Below are 13,165 nucleotides of genomic sequence, written 5' to 3' on the forward strand. Positions count from 1 at the left end.
CACTATCTAACTCAGAGTGCCTAATATCATAACAAAATCAAATAGGTGATATTATAATATGTAGAATATAGAAAAATATTTGTAACTCTAGACTTATAAATATATTTAATTTTATGTGATTCCTACATCCAGTACATCCTATGCTGTATAATGTAATTCTACAAAATTAGTACCTATACGCAATTTGAAATGAAAATAATAAAATATATTACGGCTTCATATTAAACTCTTATGTAGTAATGTGTGAACTAAATTAATTTTTATTTATTATTAATATTTAACATTGTTATGTCATTGCAAGTTAATGACATTGAAGAACGTTTGTACGGAAAATTACATGATAAACGTCTAATTATGAGTTTACTGTATTCGCGGGAATATCGTTTTGCCGCAATACAGTGGTATTATTTTTGGTAAACTATAATATGAGATCAGAGTGTGAATTTAATGCATTAAAACGATGTTAATAGGAATGCCCCAACAGCAAAATATACTTTTTTAAAAAACCAATTATAAAAATTTAATTTAAAATAAAAAAGTAGATTATTTTTTTTTAAATTAAATTTTAAAATATGATTGAATAATTTAAAAAATATATTTAAAATAAATCTTCATTTAGATAATATATAAATATACAATATTATAAAACATAAGTGTTAATAAGATAATTATTGTTGGCATAGTACACATTATGATGTTTAAAACATTATCTTCTGTGTCGTTGTAAACTTGTAAACGTTGCATGTATATTAGTTATTAAAATATTTGCATAATTATTATATAAAATTGAATTTCATATATTTACTAGGAAGGTATTACAATATTGATGTTAGTCATATTTTGATCAAATTTAATTCGTTACTGTAATGAAGAAAGAGAAAAAAATTATCAAGCAAATGCATTAAATTCACAATCCAGCTGGTGATGACGATCTTGGTCGAAATCACAGTTGTAGCGTCCGGTTACATGCTAGTTTTTTGAAAAAAATAAATATATATATAAAAGTAAAAAACTATCTTGTCGCCGAGCCAACGCAATAAAAACGTGTGTAGAAAATTTTATATTATTATTATTATTATTATTACACAAACGGCTCATTTTAATAATATACACGCGTTATATACCCATCGACCGGCGCGACAGTGACATTACCTCTGCCAACAAAACATAGTGCGCCACCACAACGTCCACAAGTCCCATAACTGAAGCGATTATTGTCACACCACGACAAACGGACGGCAGCGGCGGCGGCGGTACTTAACGGGCGGTGTACGTTAACAGTTTTATTAGAGCGATTCACGCACGTCGCTATTAATTACGGTCAAACGGGCTGTAATAACGATAAACATCTAGCTAGACAAAACGACCCGCGCTTAACACGCGTGCTTTGACAAATTTTTTTTTTTAACAAAAACAAAAAGCGTTTGTATTTTATTTGATTTTTCGTTTTTACCCGAATGATGTATATTATGTATAATATAATAAATTACAATAGTAACACAGAGGTCAAAAATAAACCATTTCCGCCCCTGCGCTGCAACAGCCGCCGGCCACATAGTTTTTAAACAGATGTGTTGTACAATGATGCACTGGGTGAACCACGCATGCGGTTGCTGCGGCAGCGGATATATCGTCGTCAAAGTTAAGGTGCCCTCAGAAAACGGACGAGCCACGAGTGATACGTTTGGTAGCGTCTAGCGAAAATCCCTCCGGAGGCGAATGATACAATAATAATAATAATAATAATAATAATAACAAGTAACAACATTACGAAATAATACGATATCATTTTGTTATTATTATGAAGCGCGTGGACGACGCCCGAGGAAGAATAATATGAATTGCATCTCGCATGTATATAATAATACATATATATTGCGAAGGCGCCGCACATAAAGGTCTTTGGGTCTCAAAAGTGTCACTTGAATGAATAAGTAATCTGAATGGGTTCAATCTCGGATAAAACGTTTCGAATTCGCAACACGTTTCAGACGCCTATATTATACTGAATATAATAATGTATATTTGATATTTATTTTAAGGTGTTCACTGATAACATTGTTTTGCTAACCTTGCAATTTAACTACGTACCTACTACTCTAGGTACTTAGTAACTTGCAACATATAATTGAATTTTTTAAGGAATTTTTATGGGCTTATCACTTCAAATATTTAAAATTAATCAATAATATTTCAATTGAACTAGCTTACTCCTAACAATCATAACATACATATTTACACGCGCTACCGCCACTACGGCACTACCTATACTTTTTATTTATTAAACTAAATTAAATTATACCATAATATATTAATAACATAATAGTAGTTCAACACGTGTTCGAGATTCATTTTAAGGATGCTAAATATTAATATATATATTTGATTATGCAGCACCACGGTTATAAGTTTGTTTAACAGGGTGGTTGTATAAATACGTAGGTACCTTAGAATATCTATTGTAAATGCAAAAATATGATTTTTTTGAAGTCATGGTATTTATTTGTACTAGTCTGATAAATTCTACGTGCATACCTAGCTTAACACTCCTACGTTAAATGCAGCTATATTGACACAACTGACAAAAATCTCCTATCATCAATATACTGTATATGTTTCGGTTGAGTAATTGAGAAAATTGAAATGGGAGAGGTCTCTAGTCGGTGTGGTGGCACCTATTATGATAATTTGCATAACATTTCATCACACATTAACAATACTCTGGATTATCCTGATCATTTTTCATTAAGGGGCTACTTCATTGAAATAAAATTTATTTTAAAAAAAAATGATTCAACGGATAAAAACAAAACGTCCAATTCAAAATATGTGATCCTAGTATAATTCACAACTATTATTAAAATATGAATCATTCATAATTTTGTCATAATAAATTTTATGTGTACGTTGTACTTCTAATAAAGATTTTATAGCATAAATTATATACTTGTAAGAATGAGTAAATAAATAAAACCATAAAACGAAAATTATTTTGATTAGGTAACTCATCAACCAACCCTAACGTTATAATAACCTCCATTATATTATTATAATTATATCAAATATGGTACAAAATAATTAAATAATTCAATAAACTTAATTTTATCAATATACAACATTGATGTAATATAATTTAAATTATAATTGCATATTAATATGATAAATATTTTAATGAACGTTCATAAAAAAATTAACGATATGTATAGCAGATGTAAAACTAAATCCCATTAAATGTATAACAAGTAACAACATCCATCTCTTCATATGGGGATAGTATCGTGTCATTTTGTCCTACTACAACAATGTAGCCAATAAGGGGGAAAGCGTACGGAGATTTATACAGCTTTCAGTGTCAACTCGTGGATACATACAAAACTGTCTGGCGGCGTCCGGATAAGTGCAAAAACGTACTAGGGGACAGGATCCTGTTTGCAAATTAGCAAGTACGTTTTTGCAAACACGATAGGTATTCACACGGCGGCAGTCACGACACACAATGCTTAGATTTATAAATCCGAATTTATTCTATTACTTTAACTAAACGAAAAACATTTTTTTTTTTTTTTGTCCAAACTACCATAATTTATTCCACTTACAAAAAATATTAATGTTTTGTTGTTAAATTTATCATAGATCCATTAGACAAAAATTACAGATCCTAAATAATAAATAAGACTTTTTCACTTTCGATAAAGCGATATCTAGCTGTAAGATAAGATATTTGACAGTTATCTAGTGACTTAAAAGCAAACAGCAGCTGCCAATCGATTTAGATCCGTGTGCATATTTTAGTATGAAAATGTCATAATATCTTACTTTTTTCATTTGTTTATATTTCACTTTTCTTATTTAATTAAAACATTTAGATAAACGTTGAATTATTTTCAGTTGTTGTTATTATTATAAATACAATAAACATGGTATTAGTAATTTAAGTTAATTAACTGAACACAAAAAATTAAATTTGTAACATCGGTTCAATCTATTATCACATTACAGTTATTAGGTATAAATTTATAACATATTTGATTATTATTTATTATGATATATATTAAATACGATACGTAGTTAAAAATTACGATACTTTAGAAATTATACTATTGCTACTATTATATGTATATAACAAAACAAATATATTTTTGTATTTAATAGGATATACTGATAAATATTTTTATTTTTCCTTTAAAATTTGAATTGGTGTATTTTCAACACAAAATATGTATTAAAAAAGAAAAAAATAGAATATTTAGATAACGTTTAGAATATACCGACATACCTAAATGCATGTTTCAATAGCCCCAAGCCATAAACTACCGACCCTAATAATTATATTGAGCCAACTGTGTAGTGTAGGTAGGAACGTGTATATATTTATACCTAACATCATGATGAGTTACAAAATTCCTAAAGTGAACCTAAATAATTATCATCCCCTTCACTTGTCTGAGTGACTGAGTCATATACTCACATGTCATTATATTTTTAAAACATCATGAGAATGAATTACATGAAACACTGTATATAAAGTGATGAACTGTTGATATGATATAGGATTGAGTAGTTTTAAAGTAATAATTACTAGCTCAAAAATACAATTTTTAAAGCAGTGAATTAACTATAAAATAATAAATAAATTATTGTTTTAGTTATTTATAAGCTATAATTATAGCTCGATTTGCTAACTATTAATGAACTATTTTGTTATGAATTTCAATAAAGCGAACTTATTCATTTACGAGTACCTATTATAAAAGTAGGTAAATAATCAATTACAAATGGTTACAAAAAGATACATGAAAGTGTAGTTGTATTGTAAAAATAAATGTAAAATGACATCATGCTTAACATTTATTTAAGTAATGTAAATTTGCCAATTTTAAATAGTAACATAACATTATGAGACATAATTTATTATAAATAGTAAAAGATGAACACTAACATATACACAGACTGCTAAAATAAAATAATAACGATTATATTTTATCTTGGTATATTTACAAGGTAATTCACTCGTCTATCTGATAGACTCTATCATACAAATTACTTTTTACGTATATAGGTACTCACACAATTTCTAACTTTTTTATAACACTGAAAACAGATGTTTTCAATAAATAATGTTTTAACCGTTTTAATACCTAGGTATACTGAAGTTACATCAATATTTAAAAACATAAACATTAGCTATATCAGAAATATACTTAATTACTGAAAATAATAGGAAACATTTAAACATTTCTTATAAATAAAGAGTTCATACTAGTTTCTTTTCCTTATATGATAAATCGAAAATATACACATCCTGGGAGATGGTTGTTGCATTGGGAAGAAATCGAATAGTCTACGCACGTGCGGACGTCATATTGTTAATAAACGGCCCTGTTATTTCTCACCTATGCAACCGGTTCACGCTGGCCAGCGTGACCGGAATCGATTCATAAATAAAGAGATTCCAAAACGAGGAGTACATAATATACAAAACACCCTGGGCCAGATGGGAAGAGGATAGTGCGTGTATGCGGTGGTTTGTGCGTACGCAAGAGAGATGGAGATGGGGAAAAAAAATAACACGAAAACAGATTTTAATCTGATGTCCGTCTGCGTTTTTGTGATGCTGTACGTATGTACCATGGGGTATTGTCGACTGTATAGCTTGCGGGGGTCAATGACAAAAAGAGAGAGAAATAACAATCCATCCATTGTTAAATCTCAACGATAGTTGATTCACGATTGCATGAAACTAAACGATTACAATCGAAATAATATATAGACCGAACTAGCCAATTTTATGATCTGCAGTAGAACTTATCGGAATCGGGGTCAGTAATATTATGGTCGTGGTTTTAATACAACTTTGTATAATCTATAACGATAAATGTTTCGTTTTGCGTAGGTATACTGTATATTACGAACATTCTATCTTTTTGTGCTGACGATAGCGTCATATATATATATATAGGTATTAGGTAGTTATTTAATATGTATGATGTGCCGTGAAACTAAATTATTATTATTATTATTATTATTTATAACCACTTTCAGATTAGCACTATACTATAAGATGTCTATTGTCCATTAATACCTAAGTATTGTCATAAGTAGGTATACTATGTATATTATTTTACATAGTAAATATGTACTTATTACATTATATTAATTATAATGTTAAATTACATTAAAAATTTGAACTGTTATAAAACTAAATACAAGTCATAACAGCTTAAAAATAACAATCTTTTAGTGGGTATTTATGAAAAAAAAGAATTATGCATTGTTAAAATATTGTAATCTTCGGTTTCTATAGCTCTGTCAAGATTCTTACAGCCATAATTATTATTGATCTCTCTAATAACTACAATTTGACCCTTCGGGTTATTTTTCAGGCCAGAGACGTCAATACCTTTTGAACATGTGTTTTATTATCTTGTAAAGCGTGAGTTATTGAGAGCTGAAGAATGTTTGCTACAAATAATGATACAACTTAATACTTGTAACTTATAAGTTATAAGTATTTATTATTTAACATTCGAAAACATCGACTACCTATATCTATGTACATGAACAACAATCATAATAATGTTTAATAATTCAGAGTTTCATGACACGACTAACGATTTAATGTTATAAATGTTATAACATAACACTATCGAGAGAATATATAGTATGATCTTCATAATTCAATGTGATTTAAATAAAAAAAATTAAAAATAATCTCAAGTTAAGGTATTAAATAAATAAAACCGTTCTTTTTTTTAGACGTTAAGCTAAAAATAGTTTTTTGCGTCAGAAATTTAGATGGTACCTAGTTCATCGTAAACGTTAAAATTATTCAATCATGATTTAATCAATAAATATCTAACTCACTAAACTCAACGTGTAATAGAATTTTTATAACTAATCAAATCAATCCGATAAGTTTAACTTGTTAGAGAATACTACAAGTCTATAGAATAGTATAAAATCATAATCTATGAGAAAATAATCTCATACCTTTCTTATCTACATCTCAATAATATACTCTATGATCCGTCAAAAATATCAACTGCAGTGAAGTATCTATGCGTAAAAAAATTTTGTATAATAAATATAAAACATAACCGAATAAATACAATGTTTAAAGTATTCTAAATTATATAGTTTTAGTGTAGATGATACTTGTAAATTTGTAACGATAATCGTGTAGTAATATATTTTAATTTAGGTAATACCAATACTTATATTTAATTATTATTTATACATATTACATATCTATACTAAAATATTATGATCCAGAATAGTATCTATAATAATAAAGCAATATTATTATTTATTTTATCCCTTATTATATGATCCGAGATTATACTCATCAACCATTAGAAAATAATTTACATTACATAGAACTTATTGAACATTTAATTGATTTTAAATTTATTATTTTTATACTTTCTAAATAATATATTGATAGCTATTGCTTTATTGTTTATAACCGAGTTATAACTGTTTATTTCTCTATCTTAAATTTGGCTTTTTATCATAAAACATGCAACTAATAATTTGTATCGCCTAAAATCCAAATTTATGAGGGGGTGACAGTAATTATGTAGAGTACAGTAATATCTACCTAGAATATTGGCCATACATAATTTACTTCAATAATTAATAATTATTAAGGTTATATTATATTATACCTATTATATTACCACAAAAACGAACCATAGAAGTTACTGCGGTTACGGCAGGTATCGTACTGAGGTACCTATGTCTTTTATGAAACGTATTACCCCCATTAAAATTTCAATTAAATTACTTTTTTAAGCACATAAAATAATAGGAGATTTTTTAAACACGATCGTTCTCTTTTCATGCATTTGTTAAATTATATTAAGTATGATCCTTTACTATATCAAACGTAAAAATCGATGAATGCCCAATACGCGTCTATTATAATTACTATATATTTTAATGAACCCTAACACTCTGTGTATATAGTCTAAAATTAAAAGTATAAAGTACGGATTTGAAAAGCATGCATATAAACAAATTAGATAAAATAAGGCTCAACCATTTTCTTTATAATAACAGTAGTATAAATGTGTTTTTATGTAAGCAAATCTAAGTAAGAAAGATATTAAAAAGTCAAATTTTATATGAATACGTTTTAATTATCTGTTAATTGTTTTGTAGTTTAGAAGTTTATTTTAAGTTTTTTTTTTTAGGTTGTACAATAAAAATAAAGGAACTAGAAAAAGCCAAATTGATTAAAATAAAAATAAGGTGCTGTCATTTAGAAAAAAATATATTTAAAATTGATAATCTTTACTTATTAAAATTATTTAAAAAATGATACAAAGGTAATTGGAAGGAGGGGGTAAGACCGCACTTCTTTAAAAAATAATTATTCATAAGAAATGTAAAACTTAAATAAATAGGAACTATGTATATTACTAAGGTTTATCTTGGAACAGTTTAATGTTACACTATGACTTATCTATTAGGTACCTAACCTATCTACATTTTAGATATACTCACTGCAGTATATAAAAATACAATCGATTCGATATAACGCTAACTAAGCGTTAACCCAACTATATGCTTAAAATAATAATCATCTATCTAACAAGGATACAGGGAACAAAGTGATAGTAATTTTATATATAGATGTATGTCTTATTAGTGTCTTATTACCTTAACGTGATGCAATCCTCGGGAAACGTTCGAATCATTTTGTCGGACCGGATATTATGAGACTCGCAAGTACATAAGACATAATGTACAACACTCGTTTCGCTGGAATTTCGTAGTATTGTACAACACTACTCTAATAGTTAATACGCACTCGGAAACGTCAACACGAAAACGGTTTGATCGAGAATCGAACGGCATGATGTTCTACACTGCACGGAGAAAAAACCGGTGACAAACGTATTTGCAGTTTTTAAATAATATTCACTGAAAATAAAGTGGTTACTGGTTAGTGGTTACCCGCTTGTGAGTATACCGTCTAGATCAAAGTTGAAACACACAGACTATTAATTGCATAGGCAAACTAAGAATGTTATCATCAGATACAAGATGGCTGCATAAACATAGATAATATTAAAGATCATTAATATCTATGTGCGTAAAGGAATATATCCAAAGTGTATTTATATATTATATATATATATATATATATATATATTATTTATTTTTATTTTTATTGTTATTTATATATTATATATTATATTTATATTATCATACACCTTGAATATATCACTAATATCAATTTTTCTTATCATCTTTTGATAGTTCGACAAAAGCTAGCAAGTTCAACATTCCCGCGCATTTATACTTAAATTATTTTTGGCTAACCATGATATAGATACAGTGTAGACCGCGGTCGAAGATACTACCATCTACATGATTAATGTTTTATATATATTTTTTTTTTTTTCAAACGGGTATAACTACGATATTTTCCATTGGTCAGTCTAAAAGAAAAACTGTGATCGTTGACCGTCTTATATACAATAGACCTATAAAAATATTTATAAGTTTATGTTTTCTACACGACTTCGATCTGCCGCGCTGTCCGATTCTCTTCGAATCACGACTCATCTGACTTCGTGTCGCTGTTCGCAATGCAATAGTATTCGGGTCAAACGAATTCTGGAATTCTGGTATACCTATACGTCTATACATCGTATATTTGAGAGTCTTCCGAAACGACGAAACGTGCCGTCCGTTTTTCAAACATTACGAACCTAATTAAGTGATTAAGTTAGTCTAAGACACAAATCAGTCCCTTATACATGATATTATTCACATATTCCTCGTATATAACCTAACGATATTACAACCGTTATTTAGAATTTATTGTAATTTCAAATAATTACTTATGTACTCGTATGTAATATATATTTTGTAGGCTGGTAAAATTCAAATAAAACCATTAAAAAATAGTTACGAGATTGCTTAAGATATTTAAAAAATATATATACCTAGAGAATAAATAAACTACATAATTCAAAACAATCAGAATATTTTGCTTAAAGCGTCGAAAGTTAGCGTTCAAAAAAATCGTCCTATATCTTAAACACAAGGTACATCATTAGAGATGTATTTTGGGCAGGAGAAGGAAGTGCAATCGAGCGTCCGATTTTGTATGGGCTATGCCACCATGAGTTTTTACTACTTAATTATCAAACATTTAATATAAGCTATTTGTTATTGTCGACAATTTATATCTATATTCCATAGCGAAGTGTAGGGTTGAAAATATATATATATATATAATATACATACGTAATATTATCTCTATTCAACTCAGACTTAGTATTGCAGGTATAAATCACTATACAAGTATTATATCTACACTTAAAATATTATATTTTGATTGAATCGGCTGAGGTACTTACGTTTACATTCGTTGGGATCGCGAACAGTGGCCCTAGCCCAGGGCCTGTCGAAATGGAATGGCTTGCACCGATCGCAGTCTCGTCCAGCGGTGTTATGCTTGCAGTCACATACTAGCGACCCTCCGGGACCTGAGGGTATGCACTTGGAAGCGTGTCCATTGCACTTGCACCGGCCGCCCACGGACAAGTCGGACACCGCATAATGGTACGTGCGGCCGGCCGTCGGTGACGCAGTGGTCACCGGGACGACCACGGTGGTCTTCTCGGGTTCGTGTCCCTGCAATTCCTGGTCTGGGTTCAACATGAGCAAATCAGCACCCGTCTTGTTACCGTTGAGTGGTTCGTCCGAATCTGACTTCGGATCCACCCCGGCGGCAAGGTTGGTGGCCGAGCTGGCGGTTGTGCTGGTGGTGCTGCTAGCGGTGGTCGCAGCAGAGCTGGCCGACGAGTCCGGAGGCGCGGACGGAAAGTGCAACCGGTTGAATATTATCTTCACGTCGGTGGCTGTCACCCAGTCCTGGAGCACGGGGCTGTTGTCGAAGTCGATGGCGCTGGGCCGGCCTTCCAACGTGCTGAACGCTACCCGGGACGCCGACGACCCGGCCCCGTTGAATCGGTGCGAATCCGTGCACAGGGCCTCCTGCTCGTTGGCCTTGGTGATGATGGCCCGGTTGGGCCGGCCGTACACCTTGCGGCACTGTCCCGAGTAGAATTGGAACGGTTGCCACGTCTTCCCGTAGTCCATGCTCTTGTATATTGCGATAGAGTCCGGTTTAGCGGCTTTCGGGCAGAATTGAAGGTTTATGTACGTTAGCTCGTACTTTTTGCCCAGCGACAGCGTCAGCGTCACGTTGTCTGGTGGTGGTAGCGCGGACGCCGGGTCCACCGGTTGCGCGGACAGTGTCTCCGAACGCCAGCACGTGGCGTTGTACGGGTTGTTCGGGTCGGTAAGGTAGGCGGCCGGATGACGGCGTTTGGGCTGCGTGTCGTCGCACGTGTGGCAGACACCCTGGGACGTGGGACCTATCTCGCAGTACCGCTCGGGGCCGCTGACGCCACACGTGCTGGTCGACTCCACGTGGCCACCATAAGCGGCGTTGACGAAATCGGGAACGCATCGGCGTGCCCGATCGCCATCGTAACACGGGTCGGCCGAGTCCGACGGATCGGCGTCGGCGGGCGCCCACGAAAAGACCGCGAAAGACACGACGAAGACGACACACGCCGCGACATAATGAGACGCGCCGGCGGCTTGGACGTTATTGCGGTACGCCATTGCGATCCGATTTTTCTTAATTTCCGACACACAATGACTAATGTTCCTTTTGTACAAACAATGTTGTATTGCGAGTGCTACGCGAATTCAGCAACACGTCCGAAAAGCACAGGCCATTTAACCGATATGTCGTTGTTATTGTTGTATTGTCGCGTATTATATTATATTTTACGTATTTTTACGCACAGTTGGCCGGACGCCAGACGTACATTCCCCCCCGCGCACGGGGTGGCCGCGGTATATATAAGTAGGTATTATATGTATGTATATATTATAATATATAGTTAATCATACGTATATATATATATACGTAATACGACAAGCGGCGGCGTCGACGGTATAAATCACGATACACACACTCGAAACACTGTTGTACGCACGCACATGCACTGCGATATAGCGGGCGGCCGTTAATGATTGTTCACGTTGCACGCGCGGACCACGACGGTGATACACGGGACCGGAGACTGACTGACTGCCGCGATCTCGGGCGGCAGACACGGTGCCGCGCGTCTAGCGCGCACGGCCGGGGCGGAGCGGGTCTCGTGCGCTCCAATCGGGTGGAAAATGGTCCGCCGCGGACAGCCGGATAGTGGGGCTGCCGTCGGCCGGTCGCGGGAGAGGTGAAATTGGCAATCGGGCAAATCTGCTATTATGCAGTTATATTACCTTCTTTTGCATTTCATTTTGCCCCTGCCTACATATTCATGCCGCCACTTCATCTTCGCTTCTTCGTATTCTTGAAGACGAAGTGTATAACATCGTCATAATAACATGTACCAATGTGTTTATGTGAAATAATGATATGTACATAATCGTCTGAAGTCGACGTAATTATGGAATCTACTAGGTATATATTATAGATGGTATTAATAGCCAATAGATACATAAAAATATTATTACGATCGTAATGTGCAGATATGATATGATATCATACGAGTAGATGCATTCTTCTATGCATTCCCTCTTCTACAACCTGTTGCATGATTAATTATAATAAATAATTACATATGGTGCTTATTATACGTAACAGCGAAGTAAGACAAATTATTAGGTCAAACCCAACAAGTGTGCTACAAATATGATACTATATACTATATAGTTTATAGTATCATACTATATACTATATACTATATACTATATAGTATATAGTATCATACTATCATCTATATGATCTATTATCCTATTACTGGACCTTACCTAGAAGAGTGACCTGAAGTTAGAAGAATGTCTGATTTTTATGCATGCATTGGTGCATCTATGAATATTGTATACATAGGCGTAACTAGACCTTTAAGTTAGGGGGGGGGCTGAAGCCCTAACATATTTAATATATATAACAAATGTGGAGGGCTCTGCCCCCCCACACCCCCCTAAATCTACAGAATGATTAAGTCCAAATTATTACGCTAAATTAATAAATCAAAGTTTTAATATTAATACAAATAAATAACAATGTTTTGATACTTTGTTACTATTTTTCAGAATATTCTGTATTACTTACTTTTATTGA

The 13,165-nt window shown here is 32.7% G+C and overlaps 1 protein-coding gene across 1 annotated transcript in view; it reads right to left on the minus strand.

Moving 5' to 3' along the window:
* The window catches only part of LOC107165659 (netrin-1-like), a 75,126-nt gene extending 62,998 nt beyond the window's left edge, over positions 1-12,128 (minus strand). The window contains exon 1 of the mRNA XM_015514008.2: positions 10,377-12,128. Within this exon, the coding sequence (XP_015369494.1) occupies positions 10,377-11,652 (1,276 nt within the window). The 5' untranslated portion in view covers positions 11,653-12,128. The remainder of the gene's footprint in view (positions 1-10,376) is intronic.
* Positions 12,129-13,165: the final 1,037 nt, after the last annotated feature.

The sequence above is a fragment of the Diuraphis noxia genome, unplaced genomic scaffold, assembly GCF_037042655.1.
Source record: "Diuraphis noxia isolate RWA-SAM2 unplaced genomic scaffold, SU_Dnox_SAM2 contig0002, whole genome shotgun sequence".
Taxonomy (NCBI): Eukaryota; Metazoa; Arthropoda; class Insecta; order Hemiptera; family Aphididae; genus Diuraphis; species Diuraphis noxia.